The sequence below is a fragment of the Beauveria bassiana genome (assembly GCF_000280675.1).
Source record: "Beauveria bassiana ARSEF 2860 unplaced genomic scaffold BBA_S00008, whole genome shotgun sequence".
Lineage (NCBI taxonomy): Eukaryota > Fungi > Ascomycota > Sordariomycetes > Hypocreales > Cordycipitaceae > Beauveria > Beauveria bassiana.
The window spans coordinates 81,810-98,208 of record NW_007930843.1 but is presented as its reverse complement, the minus strand read 5'-3'; the positions used below and the strand labels follow the sequence as shown (position 1 = coordinate 98,208).

Sequence of the window (16,399 nt, the reverse complement as noted above, 5' to 3'; positions counted from 1 at the left end):
TGGATATGGGGAAGGATTCGGGCCACGGACCTGAAAGGCATTTGCAACATCCATAGTATGAGCATTCCTTCCAATCGACCCAGTTAACTAAATGCTGTCTCATCACGGCCTTGCTACTTAGCAAATGTCAGGGAAGAGGGAGAGGAGGTAATGATGTTGTATTCTCTAGGTTCTGTGTGGGCCTCCACAGGGCCCAACAGCAACCCACATGGCGGCCAACTACAATTTCTCCATCATTCTCTGGCCTTTCGAGAGCACCGTGCATGCCTCAGCCACCATGTCCTCGACAATGCGCCTCGCCGGTTGCACCTCATCTACCAACCCGGCGACCCGGCCCATTGCCATAAAGTGCGCATTATCCAATACTTCATCATCATCCGGCTTCGTGTCCAAATCATGTTGAACTGCAATAATACCCTTAGCTTGAAGGTCAAGCATCTCTTGTCGCCGCTCTTCCTCCCATCGCCGGATATAAGAACTTGCGTGGACGTTACAGGGCCGCCCTGTGTACGCCGTCGTACGAATAACATCTCCAAAAGTCGACTTCTTGAGAGTCTCTTGATGGTGCTTGGACGCACCAGACTCCTCAGCCAATATAAACCGCGTCCCGACCCAAGCGGCTGACGCGCCCAACATCAACACTGCTGCAAGCGATTGCCCATTGAAAAGACCTCCAGCTGCAACCAGGACAACCTCCCGGCCGGTGAAAGCACTCTTCTGTCCTTTAATCAACTTGGCCACCGCGGGGACCAGAATCACAGTGGCGATATCCCCTGTATGGCCGCCCCCCTCGCCGCCCTGAGCACAGAGGAGATCCGCTCCATTGTCAATGGCCTTTTGTGCGTGGCGCGGATGACCTATCATGTTCATGTAGAGAATTCCTGCATCATGTAGACGGTCCACGATTCGTTTGGGTGGCAAGCCGACCGCACTGACGAAGAGCTTTGCGCCACTTTCGATAATGATAGTGATTAGCTCGTCGAGATTGCCATGTGAGTAGTCGTGGCTGTGAATTATATTAGTGTCATAAATTCTACCAGGATGATGGTGGTCCAATGTACTTTGTTTTCCGGGCGCTACCCCCGATCTGAGGTATGAGGAGATCTACCCCGAATGGTGCGCTTTTATCGTGTAGATTGCTTTTTAGTTCCGCCAAGGCCTCGCGCATGGCCTCTGGCGTGTAGTTTACACCACCAAAGACACCAAGCCCTCCAGCGTTTGTAACCGCTGCCGCTAGCTTTGGCGATGCGACTGCATCCATGCCAGCTAGTATGACGGGATGCTTGATTCCCAAGAGGTTGGTAGCGGCGGTTCTCAACATGGTTGCTTTCGAGTGTTTCTTAATTGGAAGTTGTCGGTGGATGATTGCGAGAGTGTGCAAGATCTTACTTTGCCCTCGTTGGTACGGAGGCAAGGGAGGTCAGAGGAGATAACCCAAGGTCAGAGATAACCGAGGTCGGAGATCTCCGAGGGAGATAGGCTGTACCAGATCCACCAAGTTGACATGGCCGAGCTCGGCTCGCCGGTTCAGCAGCTTCCGGAGGCGGGGTAAGGAGGCGCTCGGTGGACAAAAATCATGGCGCTAGTCTACCTAGAATCGCCGCTAATCGTGGGCGAAAATGAGTATATAGCCGACTGCCGCCATGTTTTTTGTCCACCCCTTGGGAGGGAGGCAGGCAAGGAGAAAACGAAAAGAAATGGGTGGAGAAACATGACGTCAACATTATTAGCAGATAATCTTGCTTTTGCAAGCGGCCTGCACCGCGCAGGACTCGACAACTCACCGGAGTCCTCGGAGCCCGACTCACACAGGGCTGGGACAACTCACCCGGGTCCTCGGAGCCGACTCGCACAGGGCTAGACCACTCACCCGGGTCCTCGGAGCCGACTCATAGCGGTATATCGCGAGGCCTACTCCAATTTTCTGGTAAGGGATAGTTAGGCGGCGGTTTGGCATTTCCTTACCGGAAACCGACTGCATCAAGATATATCAAATTAGAGTCTGTGTGGCCGAGGAGAGATGGAATGACGTTGAACTCGGTTTAATGGAGGGCGGTTTGACATTTCCATATCGGAACCCGACGGCAGCAAGATATATTTAGATCAGAGTTTCTGTGGCCGAGGAGAGATGGAAAGACGTTGAATTCAAGTTGAATAGAGGCCGTGTCAGATGGGATTACATAGGGCGAGTGAGTGGTATATAAATCATGCATCTACCCTTCCTACAATACTCATCGAGTTAAACAAACAGAAATATCCAACGCGGCTGCAACCGCCAACAACAATACAACCACTTGTTACAAGAATCTAACAGCCAAAACCTATAGCTAAGCGCCGCCATCTAAGCATTACTGTTTAAGCAACACAGTCAGCATCACAACAAAGACACTACAGTATCCAAACATGACCGTCTACGATACAATCGTCATCGGCGCCGGCATGGCGGGACTCACTGCCGCTCGCGACCTCTCCACACGCGGCCACTCGGTTCTCCTTCTTGAGGCCCGCGATCGCATCGGAGGCCGCACTTACACTACCGATGCCTTTGGCGGGCAGTTCGACCTTGGTGGTGGATACGTACACTGGACCCAAGCCGCCGTCTGGTCGGAGCTCGAACGCCACGGCCTCGCGCACATCGAGCCGCCCCTGGAGTCCCAAGTCTACTACCAGCTCGCGGATGGTAAGGTTCACACGACTGAAATCGAGAAAACATATGGACTTGTCGGGAAACTGTTTAAGGATGCACGCAAGAGGTTTCCACTGCCATGGAACGTGATGGCGGCGGATAATAGCGACATCAATATGGAGACGATGGAGGAAAGGATCAACGGCATGGGGCTTTCGAAGCATGATGCCGATCTGATCAAGGGCGCGCTGAGCGGGCTAAGCCATGATTATAAGAAGCAAGGTTCGACGCAGCTTCTATCTGCGACGGCGAGTAATTTCGGGAACTATGCCGCGGAGCTGGAGACGGCCGGGTCATGGTGGATACCCGGTGGCATGACCAAGTTGAGCGAGGCTATTCAGAGCACCTCCAAAGCCGAGCTTCGCCTCAACACGCCGGTCGCCAAAATCGCCGACAGCGGCCACGGCGTCACCGTGACCACCTCCGCTGGCGAGACGATCCAATCTAGGACCGTCGTCGTCGCCGTGCCCCTTAATACAATGCGCCTTTTGGACATCTCCCCTGCCCTGCCGGAACCCGTACTGGCCATGCTCGAGACAGGCAACCCGGTTCGTGGCTCCAAGCTATGGGTACGCGTCCGCGGACATGTCACTCCCTTTTCCGCCCTTGCACCCCCTGGCGAACACCCCTTGAATACAATGCGTGTGGAGAAACGCTGGGGTGACGATACGATGATCCTGTGCATGATCTCTCAATCTGACAGCATCAAGCACGACGACATCCACGCTGTGCAGACTGCTTTGAGAAAGTTTGTTCCCGATCTGGAGGTCATTGACACGGCGTGGCACGACTGGAACGCAGATGAGTTCTCCCGGGGCGGGTGGATGATGCATGCGCCACGCCACTTTCTCGACGGCGCCGTCGAGATTCGCAAGGGTCATGGAAGAATGAGTTTCGCAGGGGCGGACATTGCGGCCATGGGCCCGTGTACGATCGAAGGCGCCATGAGCTCAGGCGCAAAGGCGGCGCAGCGCGTGGAGAGCATTCTGGAGGGAATGTAGTGAAAGGGCATAATGGCACGTGGCTATAGATCAAACGAGGTTATTACAGCTACCTCATCCGAGTATAGGGTCCTCTATATTAACACATAAGTACTTAATAAGCTACTAGCAGGTCTAGTACCTAGTTATAGTTAATTTAGCTAAAAAAAAAAAAGGCATTTTTCTTCCTTTTAACTACCTTATAATAATCTTTATTTAATAAAATACTATAATATATTTTTTTTCTATATATTAAAAAATATTTATAATATATTTATTATAATAGCTTATTATTAGTTATATAATATATTTGTTCTTTACTATAGTAGACTAACTTTTATTAATTAATATCTAAATTAATATAATATTACTTAAGGTTATTCTGGAACTTGATAGAAGCTAGAAACGCAGCATCATCTAATACTTTCTGTCCGACATTCGGCAGAGGTATTATTCTAAGTTCAAAAGCTAAACCAGGCGTCCTAAAATCCAGAGCAAAAACGTCGCAAGATCCCAGCCCATCCTTAGTAAAGAGATCACAGCACGCCATATAAGCGACCTAAAGACCAAACGAATATTAATCTCTGCCGGTATGCTTAGAGAAGAGCGAGAATAGCGTTAGCAGATTCGATCTATTACCTCCAGCACACTGCAATGATGCTTCCACAAAACACGTTTATAAGCTCTGGAAAATCTTGTCGCTTGTAGCGCTCCTCTATCTCATCGATATCAAGCTCTTCGAATGGAGGCGCACGCTGCATAACATGATAGATGGAAGACCCCAAAGCAAAAATATCGGTCTGTACGTTACAGGCCGGCTCAGGGCGCGGTAAAAAGTACCTTGTGCTCTCCAGACAAAGCGGCGGAAGGTCATCGATAGAAGATCCAGAGAAATCAATGATTTGTACGCACATGCTGTCGTCGAGAACCATGTTTTCTGGTTTGATATCGCCATGAATGACACCAGAGCTGTGAAGAAACGCAATACCCTCGGTGGCTTGAAGACACCAGTCCAGCTGTTGCGACTGTGTGATCACGGCGTCAGAGGCAAGATAGGCTTCGAGGCTGCCGACTCGCATATACTCGAATATCACGTAGCCATCTATCTCGTCGGCGGACCATGAATAGCTTATCATCTTAATCAGTCGCCGGTGAGCCTGCAGTCGTTTATAGATGAGGACTTCACGCATGAGTTGGCTAACTTGGCGATGCCTCTCGCTAGAACACAGAAATGGATGCGGCGACTTCTTCACCAGATTGCTAGACGGCAGAAGCTCTATGATTGCAGTAGCTCCGAACGTCAAGCAACGATCCTATTGAGCCCTGGTTAGACGGATTGGGGCGGCCTGCTGCTCGGAGAGAGGGGCTGTTTAGCGCTCACTAGTCTGTCGGACATGGCTTTTGGATATGGGTATTCGAGTCCATCATGGTGACATCTGCGTACGTCTCGGCAGTCGCAAGATTTGGCCATCGCTGGGTGTCTTTACTATGCAAGGCGATGAAGATGTGTATTCCCTATGTCGCTGTCCGCGCATCCGTTTTCTGATTCACTCTCCCGCGCCATCACGTGGGCTGGCCGCTGCAGCCAGCGGCCACCCCAACTGACCTCTTACAGGTACCTGGCCCAACTTGCTGGAAGTATCCCGGACACTGTTCTAAGGCAAACCATTGACTATCCCTTGGAAGTTGAGGCGGTGTCTAGAGCATCGCCATCCTTATTGGCCCTCTAACGCTAGGTATACTTGGGCATTGTAGAGGGAGCTCTACTCTACCTAGGTAGAGTAGAGTGGAAGTGGGTAGCTCTACCCTACCTATTTCTGGTTATTTAAAATAAACTGGTCATTTGATATATTGTAAGACTAAGAATAATAAAGTCGTAGAGAATCTGTGTAATTTGGTTGATTCTAGCAACTATATAATGTTGTGACGTGTTTTATGTAATTGTAGATGCTGCTGGTCTGGGAATTTCCAGCGTTAAGGGGTAGCGGGGTAGTGAAAGACGCCATAGAGAGCACTTATAAACGAACGCGTCCAACACGTCCACGCATTCACGCCCTTACCCGCGTCTCCTTCCTCTTCATTCTACGGAGTAGTATTCTCGCAATGCAATAGTATTATCGTTCAATTAGTTTCATTCGGTCCGTGACAACATATATCTATGCTCTCTACTGTGTTCGGCATCCGCGCTTTGCTCGCTTCATCGATCTCTAGTTGATATATCGGAACGCCGCCTGCCATGCCCATTCGTTCAAGTAGACCACTTCTAGACGAGAGCTGCTAGCCAAGCTGTTAGTTGTCGCAACAAGAACACGGAGACTGGGATATGCCATATTACTAGGGGTTGCTTGGCTTGCTACGTCAATTTCTGGTTGATAGGCCAAGTTATCAACGCCTGCCATGCCTATACGCCCAAGCAGGCTATTTCTAGACGAGAAAACTGCATACAAGTGTTAGGTGCTGCAAGTAGAACACCGACACACGGGGCATGCTGGCTTACTGGGAAGTGCTTGTGTCTCCGCACATAGCAGGAAAAATTGGGCCAGTACGAAAAGTTGCATGATGAAGCCGTCAATCAAAAGGGCGAGAATAATGTTGCAAGGTGCAAGACGATGATGGTGGCAGACCTTGGGGTATTTCCTTGTTATTTATTTATTAGGGCTCCTTGCTCCGGGTCACAGATCTCCCCTCCTACCTGGCGCATGATGGCAGACTGGTCAAGTCACATCTGCAGAAAGCTACGCACATAATATTTACCAAAGTGCTCAATGCAGTAATACATGGCCAACATTCGATAGAACTTTTGCAATCGTCCCCGCCAGACATGCATACGCCACGAGACCGTGTTTCCCACGGCCAACCGCTGTAACTGCAGCGTTCTGTGAGCCCGCCACCTGCAGGTTGGCCAGCAGGCTGGGCTCCTGCACAAATTGACATATAGATTGATTCATATTTGTTTTTAGCTAGTTTGTTTTTGAGCGCGCAGAATCACCAAACTCATCGCCATCGTCTGCGCTTCTCTTACCTTCACTGTCATCCCCTTGTATCGAGTTGCGCGACACTCTGTTCTTCAACCTGCGTTGCCTTACTAGGACTATGGTTCCGGACATGGATCAACGGTTTGGTCCTCAACTGGCTGGCCATTTTGATTTCACTCTCCTCTTTGAGCAGATCATTTTCGAAATCGCCCCCAATTCCGTCTTCGTCTTGGCGACTCCGTTCTTCTTCAAGAGCATCGCTAGCCATGCTGCGAAACAAGTGCGCCCAGGCCCTCTGCTCTGGGCCAAGATGGCTCTCGGCGCGCTTTTGCTTGCCGCCTACATTGCAAAGGCGGCCCTCTGGCAATCAAAATCCGAATTACATTCTCAAGCGTCCATTGCCAGCTCCATCATCTCACTCGTGACTTCGCTCTGCACATTGGTCGTCATCTATAGCGCGCACGTGTACAGAAGACGGCCGTCGGCATTCATGAGCGTCTTCTTTAGCATCACAATGCTTCTAGACATGGCCCTCACACGGTCGTACTTTCTGCGGCATGAAATGGGCTACAGTTCCATGCAATCCATTGCTGCGATTCAAATTGTGGTTGTAGTGGTAAAACTCTTGCTTGTCGTCACGGAGGAAATGCCCAAGACAACACCGAGTCGCAAGGAAAATGTCCCCTCACACTTCAACGGCGACTCAGAGCTCGGCTTTTGGGGCAAGGCCTTGTTTTGCTCCGTCAGTTCTCTTCTACTCTTTGGCTATAAAAACGAACTTGGTGTCGAGAATCTACCCCCGCTCGATGAGCAATTTGAGTCACGAGTCCTGTTCGATGCATTCTTCAAGCATTGGAGCAAACGTAAGCTTACACAACGACTTTATATCGCATTTTTACTTAACGACTGTGGCAGTGGACCGAGATGGGAGATTCGTGCTACTGCGCGCTTGTTTACGCACAATTCTTTGCAAGTTCCTGGCCATGGTGATTCCTCGTCTTTGCTACGCTGCCTTCTCTCTTAGCCGACCGTTCCTCATACAGAGAGTACTTGAAGTTGTCAACTCTGGAATCACAACATATCAGCATGCGACTGGGCTGATCGGCGCAGCTATACTCATATATGCTGGTATCGCAGTAAGCAAATGCTCGCTGCTTGACCCCTGCGTGAGGTGAATGCTGACACAATCTAGATATCGAGAGCCATTTTTGAGCGAATCCAATATCAGGTCAAAGTCAGCATCAGAGCAATACTTAGCGTGGCTTTGTTCGACAAGATGCAAAAGCTAAGCATTGATGAGAAGCAAAGCGCAGCTGCCATCACGCTCATGACTACTGATGTAATGGGTGTCGAAGCAATCATTGCCCTCCTTCACGAAGTATGGGTCACATGTCTCGAACTAGGTTTCGGAGTCTACATTCTCTACATGTTCGTGGATCTAGCCTGCTTTCTTATATTTATTCCGTCAATTTGTATGTCATCACGTAAAGGGCCGAGGTCTCTACAATAGCTCTCGCAGAACTAACTGTCAGCACTTACAGTGGCCACCATCTCCACGTACTATTCGGCAAAGAATATGGCCAAGGCTCGAGGTCAATGGAACGCAAAGATCTCGGATAGAGTGCAGGCTACTTCGACTGTGCTTAATCAGCTCAAAGACATCAAAGCCATGGGACTATCGCACTCCATCTCCGACTACCTCCAGAAAAAAAGAAAGGAAGAAGTCATTGTGTCATTACGCGAGCGACGATCTCGCGTTATAATGTTTGCCACATGTTAGTCCTTCATCATCGAATCGCTCATCTGTGTTGGCCCAGCTCACGAAGAAACAACCGCCTTCAATCTCTCCATGACGCCTGTCATCGTACTTGCTGGGGCACGCTTCTGGACCAGGTCTAACCCTACAATGACTGCTGCAGAGATATTCTCAGCCTACTCTGTGATTCTAATTACATCGGAGCCTCTTGACAGCTTACTGGAAAGAACAATCATGTGGGCGAGTAGTTATGCCTGTATCACACGCATCCAGAACTACCTTTCTCTGCCCGAGCTGAAAGATCCACGCCAAGTCACAGAACCAACCCAGGACGACGGTGATTCCAATGAGAAATCGGACAAGCTGCTACTGAAAAAAAGCAACAATTTTGCCATTCGCATGGAGGATGTCGTTGTCCGATCTGAACATGGGCGGGACATCTTGAAGAGTGTGAATCTGAGTATTCCACCCGGTAGTCTTGCTATGATGCACGGCACTGTGGGAAGCGGAAAGTCTGTCTTCCTTCAGACAATTCTTGGCGAAGTTGATCCCAGCGGAGGAAAAGTCTCCATCATGTCAAATGACATCTCATTCGCCGCTCAGAAGCCCTGGATTCAGAATCTAACCATCCGCGAGAATATCATTGGTCCAAACCCAGTCGTCGAATCCCTGTACAAACAAACCATACATGGCTGCGCTTTAGACATCGATATAGCAGATCTTCCCGCCGCTGATGAGACAATGTGCGGCACAGACGGGTGCAATCTAAGTGGTGGTCAAAAGCAACGACTGGTACGTTGTCGGAGCCTCCACGTCTGCTCTCAATTACACGTATGGCTAACCACCCGATCCTCAGGGGCTTGCAAGATCCTTATACCGTAATGCGTCAATTGTCATCTTGGATGATGTTTTGAGTGCCTTGGATACCTCGACAGCTGCGGCTGTTTTCAGTCGGCTATTCGGACCAGGTGGCTTTCTTCGTCGCCGTGGCACTACTGTCATCATGACAACAAACAGACGTGCGTTGCCCGCTATATAATTAGCCACTTATAATAACAAGTGCTACAGTGAATTTTCTTCCGGCAGCAGACATTGTCCTCGAGATGAAGGGTGACGGTACTATCGACGAGCGACGCGGGGCGGACATGCCTTTGCTTGCAGAGTTTGCGCCCTCTTCTGCGGCTTCCGCATCTACAGATACATGTGAAAGTGAGAAAAAAGTTGAGCCTATCAAGTCCACAACTACATCACCGGGTACCAATGTGGACAAGATGAGACGAAATGGCGATGTTTCCCTCTACGCCTACTTGTTTCGCTCAGCCGGACCGTTGTTGATGTCCTTGTGGATTTTGGGTACTGCAGTTGCTTCTGTGGCCGAGAAAATGCCAAGTAAGTTGTTTCTTCTACTTTTATGCGTTAATATTACGGCGAGGTAGGCTAATCGATGGCAAGAAATCTTCATCAAGATTTGGTATAGCAACGATCCCGACAACGACACCTACTTTGTCGGGTTCGCAATGACGGCCCTTGCAAACATATTGCTCACTGCAATAACGACACTATTCTATTTTATCATGATTGTTCCGAATCTGTCCAACGAGCTCCACTGGAGACTTTTAAATGCTACCGTCAAATCTACTTTATCCTGGATTACACAGACCGACACTGGCACTTCGCTCAACAGGTTTAGCCAAGACATCTCCATCATTTCTCAGCAACTGCCCATTGCACTTCTTCAGTTTTTGTTTATCCTCTGCAACACGCTAGTTGATGTAGGCATTTTTGCTGCCGGTGCAAAATACGCTGCGCCGATTGTGCTCATGCTTCTGGTTGCTCTCTACGGCGTCCAGTACTTCTACCTGCGCACTTCGCGTCAGCTCCGGCTACTCGATCTGGAGACCTCGGCGCCGCTCTTGACGCACTTCAAAGAAGCCTCGGCGGGAATGCAGCATCTGAGAGCTTTTCGTTGGCAAGAAACATTCATGAAAGAGTGTTGCAGACTAGTGGACCGCATGCAGAAGCCATACTACGCCCTGTTGTCTGTGCAGCAGTGGCTTGCGCTCGTTCTAGATATCAGCACTTGCTTCATCGCCACGATTCTCATTGCGGTGTCTACTACACTACCAAACTCTACTTCGGACACCTCAGTCGGCCTCGCCTTGATCAACTTGATCTCGTTTAGCATTATGACGTCTGCTCTAATTAGAGTATGGGTTGCTTTGGAGACGTGTCTGGGCGGCTTGGCCCGTATAAGAACTTTTTGCGCGACTACACCGCAAGAGACAGACGGGCCCAGCTGCTCCCCTGTTCCGGAGCAATGGCCCTCGAGCGGCAGAATTGAGATTGAATCGATCAGTGCGAGCTATACGTAAGAACAGACAGAATCTCGTAGGCCCAACCTTGCATCAGCTAATCAGCATCCAGGTACGAAGATGGCACCTTGCACCAGGCACTAGACAATGCCAGCGTCGTGATCGAACATGGTGAAAAAGCAGGCATGTCAGGTCGCACAGGAAGGTATGTTCAATCCCGCCTAATGCAGCCCTCTGCGGATAGTCGTTGAATGCTGCGTTTAACTGACCGAATGACTACAGTGGCAAGTCGTCGCTCTTCCTCGCGCTACTACACATGATTGAATGCACTGGCGGCACCATTCGGATCGACGGTCGCGATATAACCACAATACCCAGAGAAGTCCTCAGATCGCGTATCACAGTTCTCACTCAAGATGGTGTTGAAGTAGAGCACAGTGTCCGTTTCAACATGTACCCATTTGATGACCACCAGCCAACTGACGAATTGATCCTCGAAACATTGGATCTGGTCGGGCTGAGCGAGCAGGTACAATCTCAAGGGGGAGTTGAGGTGGCTATGGCGAGTATGCAATTCTCGCCCGGCCAGAAGCAGCTTTTCTTCGTTGCAAGAGGCATCCTGCACCACAAAAGCGTGGGCTCCAAGATCGTCATGATGGACGAGGCGACTAGTTCCATGGACTACGGCGTCGATCGGCAGATCCAGAAGCTGATAGATGAGCAGCTCACGAACTGCACGATTGTTCTGATTGCGCATCGCCTGCACTCTTTGGACAATGCAGACGTCGTGGTGAAACTCGAGGCTGGCAAAGTTGTCGAGGTAGCAAGACGTTGCCGGACCACGACAACTGAGGACGCATAATGCGCTCGCTTGCGGAGCTGGCCGGGTTTAATCAAACGTCTAAGGCTATTGGAGTAGTCGTAGTTTTGTAGGATGTGGCGATCTAAAAAGAAAATATAGAGTTGGGGCGCAGGACTGAGGACTCTGGTTTGAGCTGGTGAGTAGATGCAGCTGGCAACCAACAACAAGAAGGAGGTAAAGATCGGAAAATTAGTCATGGCGCTGAACAAAACTTGTTTGCCTGTTCACGGTCAAGATTGACTATCTGATGACGGTCGCACAATATAATGATGTACGTATAATAGAAACGACGAGGCCAGGCTCAGCACCCGCGTGCTTGATCGACCAAGACCCGATAATGCTGGAGGAGGAATTGCGGTCATAAATAACGAACTATTCACTATTGGTCCAAGATCACGGAAATTAGCTGCATTTTCCCGATAATTGACTAACCCGTCTGCATGTTTGCGGGGCAGAGACAAACAAATGCCATCGCGACACAATAGTACTGCAAACGGCGGACGCTGTACAGCCAGCCTAAAGCCTCAACGCCACGATTATGAGCAGACCGAGTCATCCGTGAAAGAAGTTGCTACGTATCGGCCCATACTAAGGGAATCCTAGGATATTTAGCCCGATGTGACTACGCAAATCTGGTTCTTCAGGCTGTGAGACCCTTTGTACAGCGTCATGCTCAAGTAGCACTGTTGTTTGCGCTCCACCCTGCTGACCCCTCCGCACATGCAGGTGTCCAACAAGCAGACCAGCCTTTGTCAACTTGCGATTTCTCACCTTTTCATCTTCGAATCGTTGATTAGGCACCCATTTCGGTAACAGACGGCTCTCTTCAAGATCATCGTGCGACCGCGGCCGAATACTAGAATCCAATCATGCGCTCTGCCGCCGAGGCCAAGGGCTACCGCCCTGTCGACGCTGCCGACGAGACTGGCGACTGGGACGCCGATCTGACTCGTCGCGAGGCGCGGCTGGCGCAAAGAGAGAAGCGTTGTCGGGCCATACTCTTTGGCAACGCCCTCGTATTTTTCCTGTCGCTGTGCTTTCTCGCCATGGCTCGTCTCTCCAAGCCCTCGCTGCTTGAGTGCGACAAGATGACCTCGCCGTACTGTGAGTGTGTTGGGCCCTGGATGGCCGCGTCGTGGCGTTCGCCTGCACAACCTGAAACCGCCGGATAGAAATTGCTAATGATGTGAAAAAAATAGCACCGGTTTTCAACGGAGGCGTCAAGCACTGGGAGGGCGACTTTGAAAACACGTTTAATCAGACGTCAAAGTATAGAGGGCCGCCGACGCTCGAACTTGAGAATGCTTGGGAGGAACTTTGGTATCGTGCGTGCCAATTTATACTCAGCCAGCGCTGCATATCTGCTAACTGTATGTCTTGCAGAGCCTGGTGTTGGCCTCACCCTTGACGACATCGCCAAGCTCAACAAGACCCGTGCCGGCGTCAGCTTTACCGAAATCGAAGGCAGCGATCCCAAGAACCCGACCTACGCCAGCACCCTCGAAGTCTTTCACCAGCTTCATTGTCTCGTAAGCCGCCGCCGCTGCCCTTTTTTTTTCTACTTTCTGCCATCTGCTGCCATGAAGCTGACTCTCTCTTTTCTCTCGCCTTACCAGAGCCTCATCCGCCAAGCGACCTGGCCGTTGCGCATGTTCAACGAGAGCTGGCATTCGTACCCGTGGTTTCTGACTGACGAGCTGGGTGGCCGCATGCACGTCGACCACTGCCTCGAGTCCCTGCGTCTCAGTCTCATGTGCTACGCCGACGTTACGCCCGTCCTGGCAGAGAATAACCCAATGCGGCCCACGGGCCTGCAGCTCGACTTCAACGTCCACCACAAGTGCCGCAACTACGACAAGTTGCTCGAGCATGTGCAGGCTCACGGCGTTGATGTGCCGGCTGAGTAAGACATTGGAAGGGGGAGTCCAGAAATCTGAGAATTGCAGCTCGATCTGAATTTTTTTGAATAGCACATGAAAATTTGAATAACGATTTGATGACCTTATAACCATGAGCAGACTCAAGAACCGCGTGCAAAGTAACATTACAAGCATCACGCAGTGAATAATAGTCTAGATCCAAGAAGACCGGGCAGAAAAGCGACGGGTATCGATAATCAATGGTCCTACTCGGCATCAATGCTCATCTCATCTACTTGCGGGGAAATCGCTTAAAAGGTGCCACCTCCCCGCATCATGATCCCGACGCCTAAAACCGGGACCGTCTTTTCATCAGACAAGCAGGTTTCTCAAGCAGGTTTCTGTGCATTGTCAACTTGCCGATCATTCTGCAAGACTACCAGTAATTAGAACAATTATCAAATCATGTACGAATTCCCCGCACTCCAACTGCGACTGGGATGCATCGTTTCATCGGACTAGCTTCCTGTGGAGCAGCGGCCAAGCAATAGCCTGCAATCATTTAGCCGACGGCAGTGCGCAACCAGCGTCGTATCGCAGCACTATGATAAGGATAGCCTGTGTAAGGTCAACGGATTGACTTTGCCTGTGCGGCTTTGACTATTTAAAGTCTGCATTGCCTCGTATTCTTTCTCTCGCAGACACTCATTGTTAAATAACAATAGTCGCTACGATGCTTTGGCTCGCTAGCATCGCCGTGGCGGCGTCGGTGGCGTCAGCCCTGCCAAGCACAGACGAGACAGATAGTATTTGGTTCAGTCAGTTGCTCGTTTCTCAGCTTATTGCGAGACGATATTTTTGTGTGCTAATGATAAATTTCTAGGCAACAACGCGCCTACCATAAGCATCGTCAGTCCCAATCTCACCACCAAGTGGTTCGACGGCAGCGACTTTGTCCAGGTCGTGGAGCTATTCGTGTACAACACGCACAAGACCCGATTCCTCACCAAAAGCCACAACCTCAGTCTGACAATCGACTCTGCGTCGCTCGACACCGTCCTGCCTGGCACCGTCAAGCGGCTGGCGCCAGGCCAGCGGGCGCTGGTGCAGGTCGGCGTCAAGAACAAGGCCGGCGTCAAAGCCGGCGCGCCCTGCCGCGGCAAAGCAAAGGCCACTGCTGCTGGCTCGCAGACGGCGGCATCGGCTGATTTGGCTGGTTCCTGCGGCATTGGCGACTTTACCAATACGGCCGAGAGTTTGCTGACGCATCGCACGCCTGACTGGTTCGACAGGAGCAAGTACGGCATCTTCATCCACTGGGGGCTGTATTCTGTGCCGGCGTACGGCAGCACGGGAAAGAATGAGAATTACGCCGAGTGGTGAGTATCCTCGTTTGAATTTTGTAGGTTAAAAAAAAACAAAAAGGGTGGCTGTTGATGTTGCTCGCAGGTACTGGAAGTGGCAGCACAACCCCAATGATAAGACCAGGACGTATCAATATCACCTCGAGACGTACGGCAAAGACGTCAACTATGACGACTTTGCCGCCAACTTTTCGGGCAAAAGCTTTGACCCCAAGGAATGGGTCGACCTCTTTGCTGATGCTGGCGCCCAATACTTTGTTCCCACCACCAGTACGCTTCCCCCTTAGCCCTTCCACCCCCTCTCGTCTCGTATAGCTCTCTCTCTAACATGATAATGCCAAGAACACCACGACGGCTTCGCCATCTTCAACTTTTCCACCTCCATCAGCCGCCGCTCCACCGTTCACTACGGCCCGCGGCGGGACTTTCTCGCCGAGCTCTTTGCCGCCGCCAAGCAGCACCAGCCCCATTTGCGCCGCGGCACCTACTTTAGCCTGCCCGAGTGGTACAACCCGAGCTACAAGAACGGCGGCGGCAGCTTCGCAGGCGGTCCGCCGACGAACCCTTACACGGGGAAGACGCTCGACTACACGGGATATGTAGAGGTGGACGACTTTGTGGCTGATGTGCAGGCGCCGCAGATGGAAGCCCTCGCGTACGCATACGACACGGAGATGCTGTGGTGCGACATTGGCGGGCCGAACAAATCGGCCGACGTCATGTCAAAGTGGATTAACTGGGCGCGGAAGCAGGGTCGGCAGGTGTCGTACAATTCGCGCTGCGGTCTCAAAGGTGACTATGACACGCCAGAGTATGTCTGCCGCCCCTCGTTAACTACCCGCTAGAGCAAAACGAACGTTTTTTTTTAATACATTCGGTTTTGTGGGCTGACTATTTTCTGACAAAACAGATATGATCCCAACCCAAAGCATCCTTTTGATAGAAAGTGGGAATCCAGCCGCGGCATGGATCCGTATTCGTACGGCTACAACCACGTCACCCCCGACGACCAGTACATGACGGGCGAGGAGATTGTCAAGACGCTCATCGACATTGTCGCCAACAATGGCAATTTCTTGCTCGACATTGGTCCAGCAGGCGACGGCTCCATACCGGCCATTATGCAAAAGGGCCTGCGGGACGCGGGCGCCTGGATCCGCGGCCACAACGAAGCCATTTTCAACACGACGTACTGGTCCGTGACGGCCGGCGCGGACCCGCTGCGGTACACGGCGACGGCGGATGCATTTTACATTCACCATGTGGGAAAGCCGGGAGGGGTGGTGGACATACCGGATCCGGTGCCGTACTTGCCGGGGGATCGCGTCAAAGTGGTCGGGGGCACGGCGGATGGGAGTGAGATTCGGACGAAGTGGACAGGGCCGGGGACGCTGCGGCTGGTGCTGCCGGACAAGGTGGTGGAGGGAGACCGGTACGTGTGGACATTTAAAATTGAGTACGTGCGATGAGTGGAAAACAATTGATGGGGAGACTTTCCATCATGATGACAGGGTAAAATTTCTGAATAAGACGATTTTATTGATTGCTTCTTGGCTTCTAGAGGGGGCGTGGTTCGTATATACAAGCATGTAAGCCAAGCAAGCT

General features: G+C 51.1%; 6 protein-coding genes across 6 annotated transcripts; 4 read left to right on the top strand and 2 right to left on the bottom strand.

The window, feature by feature from the left end:
- Positions 1-219: 219 nt before the first annotated feature.
- BBA_03665 (oxidoreductase, 2-nitropropane dioxygenase family, putative) lies at positions 220-1,321 on the bottom strand (the record flags this gene model as incomplete). Its single annotated transcript, XM_008598762.1, has 2 exons — positions 220-1,006; positions 1,062-1,321. The coding sequence occupies 2 exons, from the start codon at positions 1,319-1,321 to the stop codon at positions 220-222; spliced, it is 1,047 nt and encodes a 348-aa protein (XP_008596984.1).
- Positions 1,322-2,403: 1,082 nt separating this feature from the next.
- On the top strand, positions 2,404-3,687 carry BBA_03664 (amine oxidase; the record flags this gene model as incomplete). The annotated part of the gene is made up of 1 exon (XM_008598761.1): positions 2,404-3,687. The coding sequence occupies one exon, from the start codon at positions 2,404-2,406 to the stop codon at positions 3,685-3,687; it is 1,284 nt and encodes a 427-aa protein (XP_008596983.1).
- A 614-nt stretch (positions 3,688-4,301) lies between these two features.
- Positions 4,302-5,094, bottom strand: BBA_03663 (protein kinase, putative; the record flags this gene model as incomplete). Its single annotated transcript, XM_008598760.1, has 2 exons — positions 4,302-4,926; positions 5,048-5,094. 2 exons carry the CDS (start codon positions 5,092-5,094, stop codon positions 4,302-4,304), a joined length of 672 nt encoding a protein of 223 aa, XP_008596982.1.
- A 1,665-nt stretch (positions 5,095-6,759) lies between these two features.
- Positions 6,760-11,571, top strand: BBA_03662 (multidrug resistance protein MDR, putative; the record flags this gene model as incomplete). The annotated part of the gene is made up of 10 exons (XM_008598759.1): positions 6,760-7,504; positions 7,557-7,777; positions 7,834-8,113; positions 8,183-8,416; positions 8,459-9,189; positions 9,254-9,416; positions 9,466-9,786; positions 9,850-10,765; positions 10,822-10,914; positions 10,992-11,571. The coding sequence occupies 10 exons, from the start codon at positions 6,760-6,762 to the stop codon at positions 11,569-11,571; spliced, it is 4,284 nt and encodes a 1,427-aa protein (XP_008596981.1).
- An 869-nt stretch (positions 11,572-12,440) lies between these two features.
- On the top strand, positions 12,441-13,635 carry BBA_03661 (tat pathway signal sequence; the record flags this gene model as incomplete). Its single annotated transcript, XM_008598758.1, has 5 exons — positions 12,441-12,675; positions 12,771-12,896; positions 12,955-13,100; positions 13,188-13,474; positions 13,590-13,635. 5 exons carry the CDS (start codon positions 12,441-12,443, stop codon positions 13,633-13,635), a joined length of 840 nt encoding a protein of 279 aa, XP_008596980.1.
- Positions 13,636-14,163: 528 nt separating this feature from the next.
- BBA_03660 (Glycoside hydrolase, family 29) lies at positions 14,164-16,263 on the top strand (the record flags this gene model as incomplete). Its single annotated transcript, XM_008598757.1, has 5 exons — positions 14,164-14,248; positions 14,314-14,809; positions 14,880-15,064; positions 15,137-15,605; positions 15,705-16,263. The coding sequence occupies 5 exons, from the start codon at positions 14,164-14,166 to the stop codon at positions 16,261-16,263; spliced, it is 1,794 nt and encodes a 597-aa protein (XP_008596979.1).
- Positions 16,264-16,399: the final 136 nt, after the last annotated feature.